Below are 22,930 nucleotides of genomic sequence, written 5' to 3'. Positions count from 1 at the left end.
CTGCCTCTGAGCCACTGTATGCATATACGGGTGATCCCTCAAAAGAAGGCATAATATTCTTTGTGGGAAGGGACTGGGAGATTTTCTGGCCTCTTTTTTTGCTTTCTTCAGAGGAGACTGTGGGCTAAATAGTGACATCTATCACGATTCCCTGATCTTACAGGAACTGCTGAGGGGAGGGGTTATTTCCCCCCATTCTTTTTTTTTTTTTTTAATGTTTATTTATTTATTTTGAGAGAGAGAGAAGAGGGAAGGCTGCTGTCAGCTTCTCTTCCTGCAAGGACCTGCATGGGTCTGCCCAGAAGTCATCTGAATGGGGGAGGAGCAGAGAGAAAGAGGGAGAGAGAATGAGCACTGGGTGTCGTATGGAAACCAATTTGACAATAAATTATATTTAACATAAAAAAAAAAAGAAAGAAAGAGGGAGAGAGAGAATCCCAAGCAGGCTCAGCACAGTCAGTGAAGAGCCCGAGGCCAGGCTCCATCTCACAGGCCGTGAGATCATGACTTGAGCTGAGAGCACGAGTCAGGTGCTTGAGTGACTGAGCCACCCAGGCACGGCTTCCCCCTATTCTATAACAGTAACATTAAAAAACTAAGTAACACAATTTCTTGAAGTAAAAAACAATTTGTTAATAGGGAAGTGGAAAACTATTGCATATTCTGTTCCATTGCCACAAATATATAGTCAACAGCATAGTGGTTACGTATTAGACTCTGGAGCCGGACTGCCCTGGTTCTGATTCCAGCTTTGCTACTTAGTAGCTATACATGCTTGGGAAAGAATTGTCACCCTCTAGATCTTGATACTCTCACTATAAAATGGGAATGACAGTGATAGTGCCAAACTCACAGGGTTGTGATGAGGATTAAATAAGTTATTTCCGTAAAGTGCTTGGAACTGCACCCGTGCACCTCTGAAGCAGTGTTCCCTGTTATTATTATCATTAGTTAAAGATTTTATTTTTAAGTAGTCTCTACACCCAACATGGGGTTCGGACCCACACCCCGAGATCAAGACTGGCATGTTCTACTGACTGAACCAGCCAGGTGCCCGTTATTATTATCGATGTTGTGGTTCTGGAGAAAAAAACCACAGGAGCCCCAGTGAAGAATGACATACAGGGGCGCCTGGGTGGCTCAGTCGGTTGAGCTTCTGACTTTGGCTCAGGTCATGATCTCGTGGTCCGTGAGTTCGAGCCCCGCGTCGGGCTCTGTGCGGACAGCTCAGAGCCTGGAGCCTGTTTCAGATTCTGTGTCTCCCTCTCTCTCTGACCCTCCCCCACTCATGCTCTGTCTCTCTCTGTCTCAAAAATAAATAAACGTTAAAAAATATATATCATTAAAAAGAATGACATGCAGGGGCACCTGGGTGGTTCAGTGGGTTAAGCGTTCGACTTTGGCCCACGTCATGATCCCGAGCTTCAGGGGTTCCAGCCCTGAGTCAGGCTCTGTGCTGACAGCTTGGAGCTCAGAGCCTGGAGCCTGCTTCGGATTCTGTGTCTCCCTCTGTTTCTGCCCCTTCCCTGCTTGCACTCTGTCTCCCAAAAATAAATAAATATTAAAAAAAAATTTTTTTTAAGAATAACATACAGGGGTCCCTGGGTGGCTCAGTCGGTTAAGCATCTGACTCTTGATCTTGGCTCACGTCATGATCTCATGTTTAGTGGGATCGAGCCCCAAGTCAGACTCTGCGCTGACAGCATGGAGCCTGCCTGGGATTCTCTCTCTCTCCCTCTCTCTCTCTGCCCCTCCCCTGCTTATGCTCTCTCTCTCAAAATAAATAAACATTTTTTTTTTAAAAAGAATAACAGACAGACCTTGTCACAGTTTTATTCCAAACTGGATTCCAGGTCCCATCAAAAAGATTGACTAATGCAGGAATCCCAAGCACTGAGGAAAGAAAGGCCAGTAAGGGATCCTTTTTGGCCAAAAATGCTTCTCAGGGGCCCTTCAGTCCCACCACTTGGGTGGCTACTTGCTCTGCCTCCCTGCACCCCACTGTGATCTCTGGCACTCATCCACAGCTATGGCAGCGCCTAGAGTGGGGAAACAGATGGATCTGGAAACCCTAGTGCCTCCTAGATCTAGGCTGCCCTGGGTTTATGCAACTGGACTGGAACTTTCAGGAAACCAGCAATTCCAGTTTGCATTTGGTGAGTGCACACCCAGCGTGGGTGGCTGAAGGGTCTGCTGCCTCGTCATATACCCTCACAGGAGATGCCCTACTGCCTGGACAGCCTGGAGCCTCTGTCGCTGACTCAGTCCGGCCCTTCCAGGCTGTCTTTCCTGATCGCACTTTGTATACAGCTCTGAACCTCATGACGCCATTTCGAATGCATTATCTCTCTCTCTCTACAGCTATGAAGTCTCATATTCTTGCCCCCCTTTCCTAGCCAAGAAAACAATGGTCAAAGAGTACAGTGACAGAGATGGAACCCAAGCCCAGGTTTCTGCCTCTAAACCCAGGACTCCTTCAAATACCCATCAGCTGCTTCAAACCTAACAGCTCTTACTCTCAGAGACCTCAGCTAAGGTGGCTCAGCAAAAAGGTAATCTTCCTCTCTTCTGAGTGTCTAGAGCTCTTTGTCTTTTACTTTCACTGGTCACGCATCATTTTAATAATTTCACCTCATCAAAAATAATTAAGCAAGATTCCTAAATACAAGGAATTCCCTCTGAAAGCAAAACAATTTCCAAATTATGCAATTTGTCAAAGGATGTCATGTGTTTCAACAGACATTTATTGAGCATCTAGTTTATGTCAGGAACAGTATTAATGCGAGCATAGTCCATCAACTCACAGATAAGCAATCCCACAGGTGGGATCTGACAGATACATGAGAAAGTAGCCTAGCAAGTGCTCTGGCCAAAGGAAGCACACGATGTTAGGGTGCCATGAGAAGGGGGGTAGAGAGGCAAAATTTGTCATCCCCAAATATGTCTCTTTGGCTGGCGGATTATTTTAGATTGATTATTTTTAAGAAACAGAAGGTTCCGGAAAAACCTTTGTTCTTCCCCCTAACTATCCCAAAAGGAATTTAGATAGAGGACCTGCTCCAGGACGGGAGTTATCCCCATAGATAACTACAGTATAATGTGAACTGGGTGGGGTAGACATGGAGGAATTTAGCTAAATCTGCTAAAATACCTCTCTCTTTTGTTTGTGTATGGCCCAGCAAATATTTGTTTGCCAGGCATTTACTCTTTTTATCTTCCTGTGAATTGTCCTTTTTCCCCTTTGAGGTCCCAGACCCTAGCTTCTCAGCTCTAGACACATATAACCCTCAATTGCCTATCTGTGGACTTCCTGTTCCCAGATGGTAATCCTTTTTCAAAAATCATCTTTGTTTTTACAAAAGACTATGTACCTTGAGACCCTTTTAAAGGCGAGTGTCTCCATTATATTTAAATAGGATTCTGTTTACCAGCCTTTGGCTTCTCTGGTATGCTCCTGAGAAGCATATATATATATAGACTTGTTTCTCTGTAAAAGAGGTGATGAAATTAGGCAGCCTTAAAATGTCTGCTGCTAAAGTATAATGGAAGAAGGGGAGGGGTCTGTTATTCATTTCCTAAAATACAAGCATTAGAGATACATGTATTTCTTGGTATAACAAATCTTTTTGTTAGGGTTTGCTCTACATACGAATCCATCTCTGATTCTGATAACTGAATTGCAGCTGCCATTTCTTGTCTAACTTTGGCTGTTTTCCTCTGAGTAATAATACCATTTTTTTTTTTTTGTATAAATGATGGGATTTAATACTTTCATCAGGGTGGGCTCATTGAATATTCATATTCCGCTTACACTGTGCGGCAGCCACATGGGAAGTTGTAGTAGAATTTCAATGCAGAAAATAGTAACTCTGATGAGAAGACTGTTATGTGTGGGTGTTTGGAAGTTATGAAGATGAGATTAAACAAAGCAAATTCTATTTTAATAACGATTTGTGCAAAATGGGAACAGGTGATTTTAAGCAGATAATATTTTTCTAAGGCAATTTTATTCAAAGAAAATTGAAGGTATTTAAAAGCCCTCATGTATTTTAGCCATAACGAGTTTTCTTGAAAATCAGAGAGGAGTGTTTTGGGTGGAGAAGAGTTAAATTACACAACTGAACATTTTAGAAGCTTCATTCGTTTTTGTTGTTCTCTTTTGCTTTTTCTCTCCCTGTGACCTTCAGTTTCTTTCTCTTTCTCTTCTATCCTTTCTCTCCTGCTGTCTCTTTTTAGGATCTCTGGCATTGACCCTTCCAGGGCCTCATCTAAACTCACCTTTATTGTTACATTCTACCCTCTTCTCTACCGGGAAGTGCATCAGAATGAAATTGGCAAGATCTTCTGACAGCTTGTCTTTACTACTGTGTTGCCAGGGAAGGGAAAAATGGCTATTTATACAGTCCATTTCCACAAGCTGCTGCTAAATTATGGGCCAAGTTTCCTTTAAAACAATGATTAATACTTCTTGATTGAATACCTGGCAAACTCTACTGGACTCCTCCAACTTGCGAATGAGTGAGATTTCCCTAGACGTGGGTAGGGTTCAACTGAGCCTTCACTTGGATATTGGGAAGTAGGTTTTTGTTGTTGAATTTAATTTATGCCAGTTGCAGATTGTGGGGCTCATAGTCATACACGGAATCATATAACACTGCCATCTTTTATGTCAAAAATTGTCAAATATCGGCAATGTAATATGGTTCAACTTAATAGATACTCAATGAATATTTGTTGGTTAGAATTGAAGAGACTGTAGAGACCATTCTGTAAAAGATTTGAGGTAGTGTATAGGAAATGCAAACACACAGTAAACTAATAAATTACAAAACAATCCCATTAAAACCCCCAAAATTCTCAATTAACATAGGAGATTTAAACAAAGGGGTAAATAGACACACATAAACACACCAAAAGATCCTCCATAACTGCAGTGTTTTTGCTGTAAACTTGGAAGTTAGCTTTTGGTACCAAAATAATAATAAGGATGATGACGTTTATCACTTATGTGCCCAGCTTGGTGCTAAGTGCTTTATACACACTTTGCATTCATTCCCTACCACAAACCTATTAAGGTAATAATCAGCCCCATTTTACGGATGAAAAAGTTAAAACAAAATTTTTATTATCTTGGAGGAGAAAAGAGTCTAGTTTCTTAATTTTTTTTAACCTTTTTTATTTTTGAGAGACAGAACATGAGTGGGGGAGGGGCTGAGAGAGAAAGGGAGAAACACAGAATCCAAAGCAGGCTCCAGGCTCCGAGCTGTCAGCACAGAGCCCTTTGTGGGGCTTGAATCCAAGAACTGTGAGATCATGACCTGAGCCACCCAGGTGCCCCCAAAACAGTAGTTTCTTAGAGATACATTCAATTGAAAAAAACAAAACAAAACCTTGACCATGTTATCAACATTCCTTGAGTAAATGTAGCTAGTGTTTTGTAAGGATATTCTTTTAATGTCCCTCGACCTTGGGCAAAGATTCTCATGCATATGAATTACCAGGGGACTTCCTCCTCACCCAAAACTCAGACCCTATGAGACTTTGCTCTTCAAAGTGTGGCCTTTATGACAGCATTATTGGCATGGCTTAGGAGCTTATTAGAAATGGAGGATCTCAAGCCTCACTCCAGAAAGTATTAGGACCTTATTTTCACAAGATTCTCAGGTGATTTGTATGCATATTGAAGTTGAGAAATATGTCTTTAAGTGCAGAATATTTGAATTCTAAATAGACTCCTAAGGTGATTCTGATGAAGATGATCAATGGTAAGATCATACTTTATAAAACACTGCCCCGGGCATGATACCAACATGTGATTCACTGAAAACACTGCAAGCAGTTTGAGAAGCCAAGGGGTCCCAGAGTTAAGACAACATAAGACGTGCATGGCCAACAGTTGCTGTTCTGATGCTCTGGCTGGATCAAAGCCTAAAACCTAGGATGTTGGCATGGCTTCACCCACTTTTCCATCTCGGCAGGCAGAGGAGAAGGTATCCTTTCCATGAAGGGGAACGGTAGGATGGCCTACTTCAGACATGAAATTCTTAGACACTGAAACTATAGCTAAAAGAATTGTGTGAATTTGGCATTAACTCCTTAATGCATTTGTATTGAACTTTTAAAAAAAAATTTTTTTTTAATGTTTATTTAATTTTAAGAGAGAGAGTGAGACAGAGTGTGAGCAGGGGAGGGCCAGAGAGAGAGGGAGACACAGAATCCGAAGCAGGCTCCAGGCTCCAGGCTCCGAGCTGTCAGCACAGAGCCCGACACGGGGCTCCAACTCACGGACTGCGAGATCGTGACCTGAGCCAAAGTCGGACGCCCAACCGACTGAGCCACCCAGGCGCCCCTGTATTGAACTTCTAAAAATGATTTAAGTTATTTAGGATTGGGCCAAAGTGGTACCGTAGCAAGGTGCATGGTTTATTTTGTGGCTGCAAGGACCCTGTGGATATTCCTAACTACTCCCAGGATATATGCTCAGATGGTCCATTAACTAGTACTTCGGGATATCTGGAGTGGTTCCGAAAGGCAAATACTAGATGACAGGGCGGATTAATATGTAGCAGGGATCCTACTATCAGGCACTGTACATTTCTCCTCACGTGCCCCTACAGAGGAGTGTGGCAGGAGAGGAGTGAGCTTTGGGGCCGTCGCTGTTGTGTAGCTAAGAAAACAGCTACCGCAAGGTGGAGCAAAGTCACAGAATTAGAATCACAGTTGCTGGTCTCCAAGCCTGGCTCACCCTGGCTTTCTGGATTTTAAGTCCCAGGCAGTCTCCATATCCAGCTTTGTGAACTAAGTGGGCTCTTGAGTATGGGAAAGATAAGGAGAACCTGAAAAAAGAAAACTATGAAAAGAACATTTGACTTGTTAATCACGCTGCATGGTGGGATCAGAAGACATCCACAGAGGGCAAACCGTGAATTAGTCACACGCATTTCACTGTACATGAACCTGCTTCATAAGTTTAAAGAACCGTCAGTTCACAGGAAGCAGAGTAAACAATTGGGAAAACCCACTTTGGAGGCAAGCTGATATGGGCTGGAATTCTGGCCCAGCCAGGCCTTCACTGGGCTTTCTAATTTCTCATCTGTAAAATGAGGACAATGGTATCTACCTTATAGGGTTCTTTTAAGAATGTATGCAAAATGCTTTGTTTTAGTGGATGGGACCCAATTTCCAACAACAGTAAGACAGTGATTTACTAATATTAGGGCATTAACACTCAAAACCGTTTATTGATGGTTTATTGGACATGATGAAGTCAAAGATATTTAAGAGACTATCTCTGATTTTATTTTTTTAATCTTTTTTTTTAAGTTGTATTTATTTAAATAATCTCTACACCCAACATAGGGCTTGAGCTCACCACCCAGGAATCAAGAGTCACACACTCTTCTGACCTAGCCAGCCAGGTGCCCTGCCCCCTCTGTCTCTGAGTTTTAAATACCTTTCTTTCAAAGAAGATTAAAACTGAGATAATAATCACAAAGATAACTAACATCCACTGGGTCTGTACAATGGTCTGATGTTGCTATAAGCACTTTAAAGGATGATCTCAGTAAGTCCTTACCAAATCTCCGGGAGCTAGGCATTAACGCATTGTACAGACAGGAAAGTGAGGCCTGGAGAGGTGCAGTAATTTTTATCAGCTCACTCAGGAAAACTGCAGAGCTAGGATTCATCTCTGAGCACTCAGTCTTTGGGGCGTGTGCCTACCACAGTGGTTCAGGTCTACCTCCAGCTAATAATTCATTTCTAGGGGCTGCATTTTGTATTGCCAAGTTGTACTTCCCAAGTGCAAATATAAGATAAATCCAATAGCACCATGGATGGATGATATGAATCACATTTATATTTGCCTGCAATAATCACCAAAGTAAGCTGCTTATCTCTGGTCTCTCTCTTCCTATGCCCAATCCATCCTTCCACACTGCCAACAGTTATCTTTATAGAACACCTATGTGACCATGACACTACTCTACTTAAAAGGTTCACTGTTGTCTGCAGAACTGTGTCTAAAAGCTCAGTATAGGAGGCCTCTCCCAGTTCACCTTGACCTTCCTTCCCAGCCTCTCTGCTTTAGATATTCTGGCTTTTCACCCAACTCTTACATAAGACAGTTAGTTCCACATGAAATTAGGACAGTCAGGGGTTCTGCAGTTAACCTCTTGTTTTGGCACTGTGGAAAAAAAGTTACATTTTTTAAAAGATTTTAATTTTTAAGTAATTTCTGCACCCAACTTGGGGCTTGAACCTACAACCCTGAGATCAAGAGTTGCACGCTCCACTGACTGAACCAGCTAGGTGCCTTTTAAAAATTTTCTAAAAAAATAAAAACAATTTATTCCTGTATTCTGTTGTTATAATGTAAAAAAGTTGTTTAAAAATTAAATTTTAAAAGCTGCACAATTAAAAACAACCTGCACAGACTATCAGTTGGAATATATAAAAATTTTCAAAATGTTTTTCACCTATCAGAGATCTGGTATTTTAGTGGAAGATATCTTGTAACTGTATTTCCAATTGCCCCAAAGTATGATGTTCCTTTTTCCCCATGGAACGCAACCCCTTCCCTCTCTGAGGTGGCAAACTGCTTACTATTTATCCTTCAAATTCAGTTTAAATATCACTTTTTGCCAAACCTCTTGCAGCCCATTTTTCCTTTTCAGGACTCCCAAAGCCAGGAGTGCTTCTCTTACAGTATTATTATACATACATACATACATACGATATACTTTGAGATCCTTTAGAGCGGGGACCTGACCTCGGAGTCCCTAGCTCTTAGCTTGGTATTTGGCCCACAGTAAGAACGTGAAAGTTTATCACGGGATACATGAATGAATGATCAAAGTCTAAAAAATCCCTACTCTGTTTAGATCTTGCAGGGAAAACATTTGTATACTGGACACGCCTCTGAACACATCGCTTTGATAAACCAGACCCTCACTATGTGCGAGGTGATTGGAAAGGAGAAAGGAAAGGTCCCAAGTGGTAAATGTGTCCGTGAGAAAGCTGGACCACGCCTTTTCCACCACCCTAGCTCCTAGAGCTACTCCCAGGATGGGGAGAATATTGTGTTCCAGATGAGTATTTTTCTCCATCTCCACTGAAAAGCTTCACCCTCTTTTGATTTTCAGCAGCCAAGTCATTCACAATTCAGTGAGCCTCCAGTTTTCCTACTGGGGTGCAACGTCTTGGAGTCACATCCCCTCCCGTCGTGGAGAGCTCCAACTCTCGATTTCTCCGATGGATTCTGGAGAAAGCCCCTCCAGAACCCCCTGCTTCGACCCCAGGAGGCCCGGGTGGGGAAGGGGCTTTCCAGCTGCTGAGGCTGCGGTCTGCCCCGCGCGCCGAGAGTAGCCGAGCCCCAGCCCGGCGAGGCGCGGGGGGCGTCGCCTACGGCCGCCAGGGCTCGGCGCGCGGGGCGGGGCCGCGGGGGGGCCGGGAGAGGCATCCATCTTCCCGGACGAGCCTGCGCTTCCTTACCAAGCGGGGCGAGGGCGAAGGGCACGGGCCACGGCGCCGCCCCTCCCGCGAGCCCTGCCCCTCTTCGCCAGGCCCCGCGGGACCCGTCCGGCCGCCGCCGCCGCCGCCCGCAGCTCGCTCTCTGGGCGCGGGGAGCCGCGGGCCGTGTGCGCGCCGGCAACTTTGCGGCCGCCGGGGGCGCGGCTCCTCCCGGTGCGCGTGCGAGTGTGCAAGGCAGCGGCGGCCTCCTGGGGGCAGCAGCGGAGAGCGGGACGGGGAGAAAGAGGTAGCGTCGGCGCCCCGCGGCCAAGGAGACAGAGGCCCCTCGCGGCGCCGGCTGTCGAGATCTAAACTCCGCCGGTGCTGCGCCCAGGACGCGTTCAGACCGCGCAGCGGCCGCCCTCCGGCCCGGCAGCAGGGACTCGCTCTAGGATTACGTTTCCTCTCGTCCGCCCGGGCGCTAGCGGCAGCTTTTGCCGACGGGGGAGCGGCGTCCGCGGCGGCAGCATCCCGGCCCGGGCGGGACCCTCGAGCGGCGGAGCCGGCGGCTGGAGCAGGAAGGGAGGGTCGCGGCGTCCGCCCTCCAGAGCCGGCCCTGCCCCCGAGCGCCCGGTGCGGGTTTGTAACAATGGTGCGGAGCGCCGGCGCGAACCCCGCGTCCGCCCAGCGGCCGTAGAGGAAGTGGCCGGCTCCGGGTGGGGTGGGCAGGGAGACGCCCCCCGCCGCTGGCTCGCGGGAGTTTGCCTGCGCGCCGGGCCTCTCCGGCCCCGAGGCCCCCCTCCCCCACTCTCGGATCACCGACGGCAGCTCGAAGCGGAGAGTATGGTGCCGGCGCCCGGGTTAATCTAGTCCTCGGCTCGCTCCTCTTTTCCGCCTCCTCGTCTTCCTCCTCGTCTTCCTCCTCCTTTACCTCCTGTGGGTGCTGCCTCCGGGTTCCCCGTGTGTGGGAGTACAACTCTCTGCCTCTCCAAGGAGACTGGTTTGTGACGACCGAACAGAACTTGCCCATTGAAAGCGGACCCAGAACAGCTGGATAATGTCCACTCCGAGCAGATTCAAGAAGGACAAAGAGATCATAGCCGAGTATGAAAGTCAAGTCAAAGGTAAGGATGGGAGCGGCTGCCTTGCTCCTTTTGTGTGCCTTCTTGTCATTGTGCTCGAGGAGTTGCATTTCTAACTTGGTGTCTGCGTTGGAGGAAGGCGGTGAGGGACAGCCAGAGCTTCTGGTTGAGCCACCCTGGGCTTCATGCAAGCCCATCCCCGTCCCGTCAAGCCCACGGGGAGCTGGAAACCAGGTGGCTTTCTCCGACTCCTAGAGCGCACCTCCAGGAGAGAGAGAACTGGCTGTAACTTAACCACCACCTTCAGACGGGCAACTTAACACGGGAGGCAGGCGGCAGCCGTGGTTGCTGGCCAGTTACCCTCTTCCTCCTCCTCGTTACTCTTTTTAACTGGTATCTTTGTCACGTTATTTTCAAGGAATCATTTTCCTGAAGTCTGGACATCAAGTGATCCGGAGCTTCATTGAGTGCAGACGATTTTAGACCTTTACGTTGTTCGCTATTAATTTATTAGGGCGAGTCCGCCGTTTAGAAAACAGCTCCCTGAAAGCCTGGCTGTTAAACCAAGCGGGGACTAGTGGAATCTGACTCCTCCTTTACAATGGGCCAGAATTCAGTGCCATCTTCCACACTCACCCGGGAGTATTGCTTTATCATTTGCTGGAAGCTACTGGCATGTAAAATGAAGGTTTGGATATTTAAGTGGTAGTTTCAGTCCATTTACATTGTCAACTAATGAAGGAACCTAATTAAGGTTGATTAAGCATTTTTACTTAATGTACCTTGGGTTTTTAAAAATGGATTTTCTCTCTGCTACAAGTATTTTGTGTTGCTGTTGAAGTGTTTAATGAACATCTATCTCTGCTGTGTTTGTTTTTTTGTCTTTTGTTTTGTTTTGTTTTTTTCATCTTCTGTGGTCTCTCCTGGGTGGATTTTCCCTATTGAGACAATGGATGGAGTGTTGAGGTTGATGCTGTGCTTTGGAATATTCACTGCAAAGTTCATAACAATTGCTATGCAGACACCTGTGTTTTTTCTGATACAGTCTTCTAAAAGGGCTGCTGAGAGAGGCACTCCTTACTTGCCTTGGGAAAGGCAGGAGCAGCCTGGGTGTTCTTTTGTGTGGTCCAGTTGTGGAAATGCCCAGAGTCCTATGCGAGGACCTGGTGGACCCTCCATGCCCTGAGGGTGGATTTGGACCCACTCATCTAGGCCACCAACAAAGGCCGTGTGGAAGCCCAGGGACTCATGCTTTCCTTTAGGCTAACCCCTATAAAGGATGTAAGCTAAACACTGTTCAGGGAACCGATTTTTAACTGCTTGTAATTAAGATAATTTCTACTTACAGCAACTGGTTACATTGACATGGAAGTTAGGATAGCAGAGGAGTAATTATTTCCTTAGTGACAGGTAAACTTTTTCATAAGCAGAACCTCTCTTAATGTTACTCCAGCACGGCCTGAACAACCTTTCATTTTAAGGTGGAACTCTTGTTCCTCATCACCATTCCTTGTGCAAGGTTTTGCACATGGCTCTTTGTGGTAGATCATGGAGGGATGGTAGTCTGGCTTTCTTGCTGCCTGGAGCACCTGCTGGCAGAATGCACTTTCAAGTATTGGCTTAGTTGTTTCTGTTCTAAGCTCATTTGTCCATGATCAAGTCCTTATATGAAAAATAGTTTCATGGTTAATTTCTTTCAGAATGTGAATTCTATTGTTACATGATTACTAATGTGCTTGAGATACAGGCCCTCTACACTGATTAAAAATCAATAAAATGGGATGTGTTGCAATGTTTACAATGCGTCTATCAAATCCAATGCAAGGAAAAATTATGAACACGGTGAAGATTATTTTTGGAACAAATTCAGCCCCATAGAAAGTGATCCCTAGTCCTCTCAACTTTCCTCATTTACACAGACCTACAGCCTGAAAGAGGCTGCTGTATGACTCTTTCTGACACCTGACCTGCCCTTCTCATCAGGACCTGCGTCCAGACTATCTGCTTTCACACATCCTATGTCTAACCCACATCATCCTACCCATATGCAGTTATGGGAATAGGGTAATACAGTGGAGCTGGATCACGTACACCTTTAAGGGCACCAGTACACCTGCACTTCTAGGCAAAATCAAGATCAAGTGGGACAAAAATGACCGTGAAATAGTGCATGAGGCCAAGCTGTCCCATGCAGTGACAGTAGGTTCCTTACTAGGGATGTGAAATGCAGGACTCTGATTTTCTGTTGTATTTCCTGAGTCCCTCTTTAAGGGTGAACATCTTACCCTGGTAGAGTGCTAGTGTGCTGTTTAAAGATACGTGGTTTTGGAACAACTACCTCTTTTAATTCCAGCCAACTATTTCATCTGATGATAAACAAAAGAAATGTGGCCTGTTTGATTGCTAACAGAAAACCAGCTGTGCTGGACCCAGAAGACATAGGTTTGTTCCCTGTGAATAAAGTCATATGTATTGGACTGTCTGGGTGACTCTCTGGGTAAGGGTGATTTCAAGAGTCATTTTTTATTATGTGTGATTTTTTTTTTTAACCTTCTGACTTAAAACTTAATACTCTGGAGTATTGTTCTTTCTTTCTCTCTCCCATTTCCCTGATACCAGTTGCACGTATCTCAGAATTTCTGAGATAATGATTTGATCTCAAGGAGTGACTCCAGATGTGGGATTTTGCCAGTGTGGCTGCCTGCACATGTTTTAGGAACAGACTTCCCGGAGCTGTTCTCAACTGTGGAAAGAACCATCATAGGTGACAGTGTGTAATTTTACGTATAAAACCATAAATACATCTAGTTAGATATGTCATGGTAAGTCACTTAGTTTCTGACTTTTGGTTGTCTTACCTATAAGATAAGGAGTTTGGATTCCCTCATTTCTAAGATGTCGTGTCAATTCAATTCAATTAATAACTTAGAAAAATTTTCAAGCCTTTTGTGTTTCATTTACTACCTGGTTTGGTGGGGCGGGGGTGGGAATCACCTTTGCTTTCACTTTTTAAAAAAAATAATCAGTTCACAAGCACTATACATTATTTGAGTTCTCAGAAAATTAAAATGTAATGCAATAGGGAATACAGAAAAATAATAAAACCGTGTTCAGAAAAGCATAGCACACAATTGTAAGAGGGGGTAGAATTGTGAATTATACACATTATCAAAGAATAGATTGGTCTAAATCAGGGACAAAAGGCACCCCCCCCCCCTTAAATTTAAAAGGAGTGTGTTAGCTAGGAGAAGAAAGACTATTTCATGCATGTTAGTCAACTTCTCAAAGATTTAGAATCCAGAGAAGTTAATCTCTTGTTTGTGGGGGCCCTTAAAAAGCTACTTGTCTGGAGAAGTGTATGAAACTCCTATCAGTTGACTGTTACTTGTTAGCATCTCTGGCAAAAAGCTTAGCAGTAGAAAAGATCATAACAACTGGCTAACAGAAGGTTTGGAGATTATCTGGATTTTAGTATTCTATGCAATTTTTGAATTCTGCAGCAAAAGTATTGTGGCTCACATAAAAAAACTACTAGCTCCCATATGGGAGCCAAAAGAATCAAAAGACACATTTTGTGAGGTGGAACTCATGAACGAGAGGTTGTGTTTGTTTTTAATAATGCATGTTGTTAGTTGCTAAGAATTGACAGCTATTATTTGCAGTATTTTCTCAGGGATAATCTCCTACTCATCTACATGCCATATGTGCAGGAAGTGCCAAGAAAATCTGTTCTTCTTCGACCACTCTGCTGCCTGAACTACAAATAGTACATTTTGGTAGCAGATGGAACACGAGGAAATGCCAATTCAATTTGATATGACCCCATGTCATGCAGTGGGTTTCAACAGGAAAAAGTGCTGCTGTCACTAATATGGAACCTGTGTCTGCATCTGATGTCCTTTCACGTAACCTGTAATAGAAAACAGCAACAACTTAAATTATGAATTAAAACTTTATAGCTGGGAGGGACATGAAACATTTCCTGTCCAACCCATTCATTTATACGATGCAAGGAAGCATAATGATAGAGTTACACAATTAACATACCTGGGGCTAAAAACCCAGGTCGTTTGTTTTCAGGAACAATGATTTACTTTTAGATTCCTCACAAAGTACAGCAGGAGATAGAACACTTCACTATTTAGACTTTACATTCATTGAAGGAATCCTAGTTGGACCTAGAAGAGAACAGCAACGCCTCTGGTCTGTTAACAGGAGGAATTAATTAAATTGATTAGCCGTAACTAAGTTGTTTTTTTCACCAAGATCATTTCAAGAAACCACAATGTGCGGGCAGCGGCTTCACATGCTTGCCTTAAGATCAGGGGAAAAAATATGGTGAATATGTACAATTGTAACTTTCTTGAAATTTTGGTCAAACTAATGCCAGCTAGTGTAGTAAGCCCTGTTACGTTGCCCGGAAACCCTGATTAGTTTCATGAACTTCAAAATCTATTAAGGAATAGTTTGGGAGAAATTTTTGAGCAGAACACATCCTTCTGAAATACAGATGCAAGTTGGCATGTGCTACAGCATGATAAATCTCAGTTCTGGCAATCGAGATTGGTTTGCTTACTCTTGTGAAGTGTTGACCAATATAGGGGGCACACGTTTTCAACTCTGGTTCTGGTTTGCGAGTCTGCTTTGTAGCTTCACCAGACCCTTTTCTGATTTCATTCATGCTGCCTATTTCACTTCGGTTCAGACAATTAAAAATTAAGGTAAAGAGAGTAAACTGTATATCTCCTTACTCTATTTTTGTTTTCATTTTTTGAGGTAAAAGGTGGGATCAGGGATCGTTGTTTGAGAACACTTTTAATCATTTGAAAGTATTTGTTTGTTGGTCTGGAGTTACTTTCTACTTTGTTGGCAACATATATATGCACTCCTGTTATTATTTCAGGATGGGAGGAAAGAGAACATCATGTTTAAGAGCACAGATTTTGGTGTTAGTCATCCAGCCCTGCCACTGATCACACGCGTGGTCTCTGAGAGTCCATTTCTAAATCTGTAAAATGGGGCTGATAATAGTACTTACCTTCTTGTTTTTCTAAGGTTTCAATGAGGTGATTTGTGGAAAGCTTTGTCACAGGCTTGCACATAATAAATAGTCAGTAAAAATTAGTCCTTGTCTGTTTAATTTTAGTTTTCTTTATATTTCAACTGCTTCTTTGTTACATTCTGACTTAAATGAGCTTTTTGAAATCCAAATAAGTAATCACCAGCCTGCTACCGGAATAAATCCCAAAGTGGGCGAATCTTTAATCATTCTGATAAAGTCCCATGTACTTTTGGAATGGCGTATATAAAAAGGGAAATGTGGTAGGCAAACCAGAGAGATCCCCAGCAGCTTATAAGTGGATTTTTTGTTGTCATTTTTCATCCAAGTAACAGAGCCTAAAAGCCTACTTCCTGAGCTGCCGTGTGTTGGCTTGCAACTTTTGTTTTAAATTTTCTTTACCTTTGTTCAGTGACATTTTATGGGAAGTGAAAACTGTGGTCCAGTCAGCAGATTTTATTTACTGGTGGTAAAAAGGATTCTTATGACATGGGATCAAGTCACTGGTTTAATTTCAGGGTCTTGAGAAAAATATATTTTTTAAATCAATATGGAAATGAAGAATTAATTTATAACTGTGAATTTGATTCTTCATGAGACAGTACTTTGTTCTTTTCCAGTTTTATTGAAGTATAATTGACATATAACAGAAAGTACTATGACAATAGAATTTATTATTTATGTATATTTCATACCTTTTAGTACAGGGCTTTATTAAATATTTCTTGAGTGGGTAGAGTGATATTTGGATTATCATTCCTTTATAGTATAAGTTAACATGGTGATCATTGAAAATTATGGAGGGTGTCCAATAAAGTATTACCACAGAACTAAACTGAATTCAAGTAGTGTGTAACTTCTTTAGAAAGTCATAAAGTTAAAACCAAACTAAATGTCCAACAGTGGGGAATGGTTAACTAAATTCCACTGGGGATGGTTAACTAACTTATACACATGGAATGTTATGCAGTCATTAACAGTAGTTTTTTTTTTTTTCAGTTTATTTATTTTGGGGGGGGGCAGATAGAGGGAGAGAGAGAATACCAAGTGAGGGGCTCAATCCCACAGGCTGTAAGATCATGCCCTGAGCCAAAATCAAGAGTCAGATACTTAACCGACTGAGCCACCCAGGTGCCCCAACAGTTTTTGAAGAACATTTTGGTATGGAGAAATATTTTATTATTTTTTTTTATTTTTTATTTTTTGTTAAATATTTATTTTTGAGAGACAGAGAGTGCAAGTGGTGGAGGGGCAGCGAGAGGGGGACAGAGGATCCAAAGCACGCTCTGCATTGACAGCAGTGAACCCGATATGGGGCTTAAACTCATGAACTGGGAGATCATGACCTGAATTAAAGTCACTCAACTGACTGAGCCACCCAGGTGCACCTGGAGAAATATAATAGTTGAAAAAAAAGACTATAAAAGGATGGTGAAATAAGAATGAAAAATAATCACACCAGCAGCTACCAGTTAGAGTGCTCGTGGTGTGCAGGTCACTGTTGTGGCTGCTTTGCATGAGTGGGGCTGAGCTTCACATGCACATAGTCGGCTGTAATGCATGGTGGAAGGAATTTCCGGTTCTCTTCCTTCTCGGTATATGTTGTACTTCCTGTGTTTTTGGCAGTATACCTTGGGAAGTGAACTGGTTTAATGCCAGAATCTCACCTTGAGCTCCACCCTCTTTCAGGATGGGGATGGGACAAAGTAAATCCAAGCAAAACTTGATCTTTGGCTTGAACCTCTGCTGATCACATTTGTCCACAGCACAGTTTCAGACTTCTGGTTTGCTTACAACTTAGTGATATATTTTGGTTTTGCTTTGCTTTGAGTTCAGCTAGTGTGTGTGTGTGTGTGTGTGTGTGTGTGCGCATGCACGTGCGCGCGTGTGCGTGTGTGTGTCTGTTAGGAATAGCAATTTCTCTTTTCTTTTTTTGGTGAAATGTATATACAAATAGGTATAGACAATGATTATTCACAACTAAAAAAATAAAATGAATACCTGAGCTGTTAGCTCAGCTGTTAGACACATTTTCAGTGTCTTAGAAATCCCATGTTGCCCTTTTCCTGACAAATCTTCCTTCATCCCATGGACTGCCCCCCCCCCCACAACAATTCTGATGAATTTAGTGTTAAAGTCATTCCCTTATTTTCTTTAGAATTTATGACCATTTTATAGTTTCCTTTAGTGTGTGTGTGTGTGTGTGTGTGTGTGTGTGTGTGTGTGTGTGTCAGGAAGGGGGGGAGGGGCAGGGAGAGGGGAGAGAGAATACCAAGCAGGCTCTGCACTTTCAGCTCAGAGCCTGATGTAGGGCTCAAACCCATGAACCTCGAAAAACCATAAAATACCTAGGAGTAAATCTAACCAAAGACGTGAAAAATCTATACACTGAAAACTATAGAAACCTTATGAAAGAAATTGAAGAAAACACAAAAAAATGGAAAAAGATTCCATGCTTCTGGATAGGAAGTACAAATATTGTGAAAATGTCGATACTACCTAAAGCAATCTACATATTCAATGCAATCCCTATTAAAGTACCACCAGCATTCTTCACAGAGCTGGAACAAATAATCCTAAAATTTTTATGGAACCAGAAAAGACCCCGAATAGCCAAAGCGATCTTGAAAAAGAAAACCAAAGCAGGAGGCATCACAATCCCAGACTTCAAGCTGTACTACAAAGCTATAATCATCAAGACAGTATGGTACTGGCACAAGAACAGACACTCTGATCAATGGAACAGAGTAGAGAACCCAGAAATGGATTCACAAACGTATGGCCAACTAACCTTTGACAAAGCAGGAAAGAATATCCATTGGAATAAAGACAGTCTCTTCAGCAAGTGGTGCTGGGAAAACTGGAAAGCGACATGCAGAAGAATGAACCTGGACCACTTTCTTACACCATACACAAAAATAAACTCAAAATGGATAAAAGACCTCAATGTAAGACAGGAAGCCGTCAAAATCCTCGAGGAGAAGGCAGGCAAAAACCTGTTGGATCTTGGCCGCAGCAACTTCTTACTCAACATGTCTCTGGAGGCAAGGGAAACAAAAGCAAAAATGAACTACTGGGACCTTATCAAAATAAAAAGCTTCTGCACAGTGAGGGAAACAATACACAAAAGTAAAAGGCAACCGACAGAATGGGAGAAGATATTTGCAAACGACATATCAGATAAAGGGTTAGTATCCAAAATCTATAAAGAACTTATCAAACACAACACCCAAAAAACAAATAATCCAGTGATGAAATGGGCAAAAGACATGAATAGACACTTCTCCAAAGAAGACATCCAGATGGCCAACCGACATGAAAAAATGCTCAACATCACTCATCATCAGGGAAATACAAATCAAAACCACATTGAGATACCACCTTATACCTGTCACAATGACAACTCAGGCAACAACAGATGTTGGAGAGGATGTGGAGAAAGAAGATCTCTTTTGCATTGTTGGTGGGAATGCAAGCTGGTGCAGCCACTCTGGAAAACAGTATGGAGGTTCCTCAAAAAGCTAAAAATAGAACTACCCTCTGACCCAGCAATTGCACTACTAGGCGTTTATCCACAGGATACAGGTGTGCTGATTCGAAGGGACACATGCACCCCCATGTTTATAGCAGCACTATCAACAATAGCCAAAGTATGGAAAGAGCCCAAATGTCCACAGATGGATGAATGGATAAAGAAAATGTGGTGTGTATACACACACACACACACACACACACACACAACACAATGGAGTATTACTCAGCAATCAAAAAGAATGAAATCTTGCCATTTGCAACTACATGGATGGAAATGGAGGGTATTATGCTAAGTGAAACTAGTCACAGAAAGACAAAAATCATATGACTTCACTCATATGAGGACTTTAAGAGACAAAACAGATGAACATATGGGAAGGGAAGCAAAAATAATATAAAAACAGGGAGGGGGACAAAACAGAAGAGACTCCTAAATATGGAGAACAAACTGAGGGTTGCTGGAGGGGTTGTGGGAGGGGGGATGGGCTAAATGGGTAAGGGGCATTAAGGAATCTACTCCTGAAATCATTGCTTCACTCTATGCTAACTAATTTGGATGTAAATTTTAAAAAATAAAAAATAAAATTAAAATAAAAATAAAATAAATAAACATTAAAAAAAACCCAACAAACCCATGAACCTCAAGATCATGACCTGAGCGGAAATCAAGAATCCAATGCTTAACCAAATGAGCCACCCAGGTGCCCCTCCTTTATGGTTTTGTTGTATGTTGTGTTTGTACATGAAGAATACAGAGCTGTTTAGGGGCACCAGTCTTAGTTTAGTCAGTAGAGCATACGACTCTTGATCTTGGGGTTGTGAGTTTGAGCCCCCATAACGGGCATAGAGATTATGTAAAAAAAAATACAGAGCAGTTTGAACATGTACCAGATGTTTTCATGGTATTGAGAAATTGATATTACTTAAAAATTAAAATAATAGTATTTTGGCATGTATAAAAAATCTTTATCTTTTGAGTATACATGCTGATATATTTATGGGTGAAATTATGGTGTCTAGGATATGCTACAGAATAATCTGGGGGAAGGTGAAATAGGTAGGAATACAGATAAAATAAGATTGTCCATGAGTTAATAATCATTGAGTATGTGGGGTTCACTATATTATTCTCTTATTTTTGAGAGTGTTTACAATTTTTCCTAATAAAAAATTTTAAGTGTTCTTACGACTTCCATTTTTCACTCAATATTATGATATTAAGATTAATCCACACGAATGTGTGCAGCTGTAGTTAATTTATTTTCATTGGTGTATTTATTCCAGTGTGTAAAAATAGTCTATTCATTCGGTATGACATTTGGGTTATTTTTAGTTTTTTGCTATTATGAATAATAATATCCTATAGGTGTCTCCTGGTGTACATTTCTCTAGGTATACTTACTGAGTCATAAGGAATGAGCATGTTCAACTTTACTAGGTAATGTCAGACTTTTCTCAAAATCCTGGGTATTTACACTCTTCCCAGGAATGGATCAGAACTCTGCATCCTGAAACATTGTGGAGCAATGGATTATTTAAGGTAAATGCTAAACTGTTATACTAAAGAGAACCCTAGAAGACAGCAATGTAAAAACATAGAGATTTTTCTTTTTTCCTTCCTTCCCTTTGTTCCCTATTTCCCTTATTTCCTTTCTTTCCTTTGTCTCTTGTACCAAGTTCTGAAGGTGTGTGATCCAAGTCCATCAGAATTGCTTTGCTTCATTAAATTACTGGAATTTTCTCCACCTTGCTGGTCTGCTGTCACCTAGGGAACTGAACTTGTCTCCCTGGTTGAAACTGGGTCTTAAGTATATCCGTGTTCTAGCTCATGGGAAGGAAAAGGAGTCTTGAGGAGCACGTGCCCCAGTGTTTTAAAACCCAGGCCACAATTAGCACACACAATTTTCATTCATTGAACGAGTGAGAATTTAGTCACATGGCCACATCTGCTATAGGGGAGATTGGCAAACATTGTCTGGACAGCCTGGTTTCCTGCTACGACTCTGTGACCATGGCAGAAGGAGAGGAAGATTTTAAATAGAACTACACTATGACCCCAGCAATTGCATTACTAGGTATTTATCCAAAGGATACAAAAATACTGATTCAAGGGGGCACATGCACCCCAACATTTTTTTAGTAAATCTTTCAAAAACAATTTCTTTTAAGTTTGTTTATGTTGAGAGAAAAAAAGAGCTCAAGTGGGGTAGGGGCAGAGAGAGAGGAGAGAGAGAATCCCAAGCAGGCTCCACACTGTCAGCACAGAGCCTGAAGCAGGGCTTGAAGTCAACTATGAGATCATGACCTGAGCTGAGATCAAGAGTTGGACATGCAACCAGCTGAGCCACCCAGGCACCCCTACGCTCCAGTGGGTATGGCAGCATTATCAATAATAGCCAAACTATGAAGAGATCCCAAATGTCCGTCAGCTGATGAAGAAAGACGATGTTATACATACATAATGGAATATTACTCAGTCATCAAAAAGAATGAAGTCTTGCCATTTGCGACAACATAGATACAACTAGAGTATATTAATCTAAGCGTAATAAATCAGTCAGTGAAAGACAAATACCATATTATTTCACTCATATGTGGAATTTTAGAAACAAAAGAGATGAAGGGAAGGGAAGGAGAAATAAAATAAGGGGCACCTTGGTGGCTCAGTTGGTTAAGCGGCTGACTTCAGCTCAGGTCATGTTCTCACAGTTTGTGAGTTCGAGCCCCACATCAGGCTCTGTGCTGATAGCTCAGAGCCTGGAGCCTGCTTCAGATTTTGTGTCTTCCTCTCTCTCTCTGCCCCTTCCCCACTTGTGTGCATGCTCTCTCTCTCTGTCTCTCAAAAAATAAGTAAATAAGTAAATAAATAAACATTCAAAAAAGATAAAAACAGAGAGGGAGGCATATCATAACACATTTTTTAAAAGAAGTTTATTTATTTTGAGAGAGCAAGAGAGTGTGTGCCTGCAAGTGGGGAAGGGGCAGAGAGAGGAAGAGAGAGTATACCAAGCAGGTTCTGAGCTGTCAGCACAGAGTGCAACACAGGGCTCAAACCCATGAACCATAAGCTCATGACCTGAGCTGAAACCAAGAGTTGGACTGTCAACCAACTGAGCCAGCCAGGTACCCCAAGAGACTCTTAATTATAGAGAACAAACTGAGAGTTGCTGGAGGGGAGGTGGGTGGGGGATGGGCCAGATGGGTGATGGGCATTAGGGAGGGCACTCGTGATGAGCACTGGGTATTATATACAAGGGACAAATCACTAAATCTCCTGAAACCAATACCATATGTTAACTAGCTTGAATTTAAATACAAATTTGGAAGAAAAAAAAAGATTTTTAAAAAATTTATTTTGAAAAAGAGAGTCAGTGGAGGAGGGACAGAGAGAGGGAGAGAGTGAGAATCCCAAGCAGGGACTGCATCATCAGTGCAGAACATGACACAGGGCTTGAATTCACAAACCATGAGATCATGATCCGAGCCAAAGTCTGAAGTTTAACCAAATGAGTCACCCAGGTGCTCCAAGGAGAGGAAGATTTTAGTGGACAATAAGCAGTTAGCAATAAAGATAGGTTTTTTGGAGAGGCAATCTATTTGGGGGCAAAATGGTATTTTAATTTGTATGTGTTTCATTGCTAATAAGGTAGAACATCTTCCCTGAATAGCTAAGGCACTCCTGAAAAAACCAAAGCTGGAGGCATCACAGTCCTGGACTTCAAGATATGTTACAAAGCTGTAATAATCAAGATAGTACGGTACTGGCACAAAACAGACCCTTAGATCAATGGAACAGAATAGAGAA

The 22,930-nt window shown here is 42.5% G+C and overlaps 1 protein-coding gene across 3 annotated transcripts in view; it reads left to right on the top strand.

Annotated features, from left to right (window-relative positions):
• The first annotated feature begins 9,758 nt into the window (after positions 1–9,758).
• Positions 9,759–22,930, top strand: part of SRGAP1 (SLIT-ROBO Rho GTPase activating protein 1) — a 284,751-nt gene continuing 271,579 nt past the window's right edge. For 2 of the 3 annotated variants that reach the window (XM_058742151.1, XM_058742150.1), the window contains exon 1: positions 9,760–10,574. In XM_058742151.1, coding sequence (XP_058598134.1) covers positions 10,508–10,574 — 67 coding nt within the window. In that variant the 5' untranslated portion in view covers positions 9,760–10,507. Of the gene's footprint in view, positions 10,575–22,930 lie in introns of all 3 variants that reach the window. The other variant, XM_058742153.1, reaches the window with a different exon arrangement.

Source organism: Neofelis nebulosa, chromosome 8, assembly GCF_028018385.1.
Source record: "Neofelis nebulosa isolate mNeoNeb1 chromosome 8, mNeoNeb1.pri, whole genome shotgun sequence".
NCBI lineage: Eukaryota > Metazoa > Chordata > Mammalia > Carnivora > Felidae > Neofelis > Neofelis nebulosa.
Note: the sequence above shows the minus strand (reverse complement) of the source record. Positions and strands in the feature narration are given on the sequence as shown.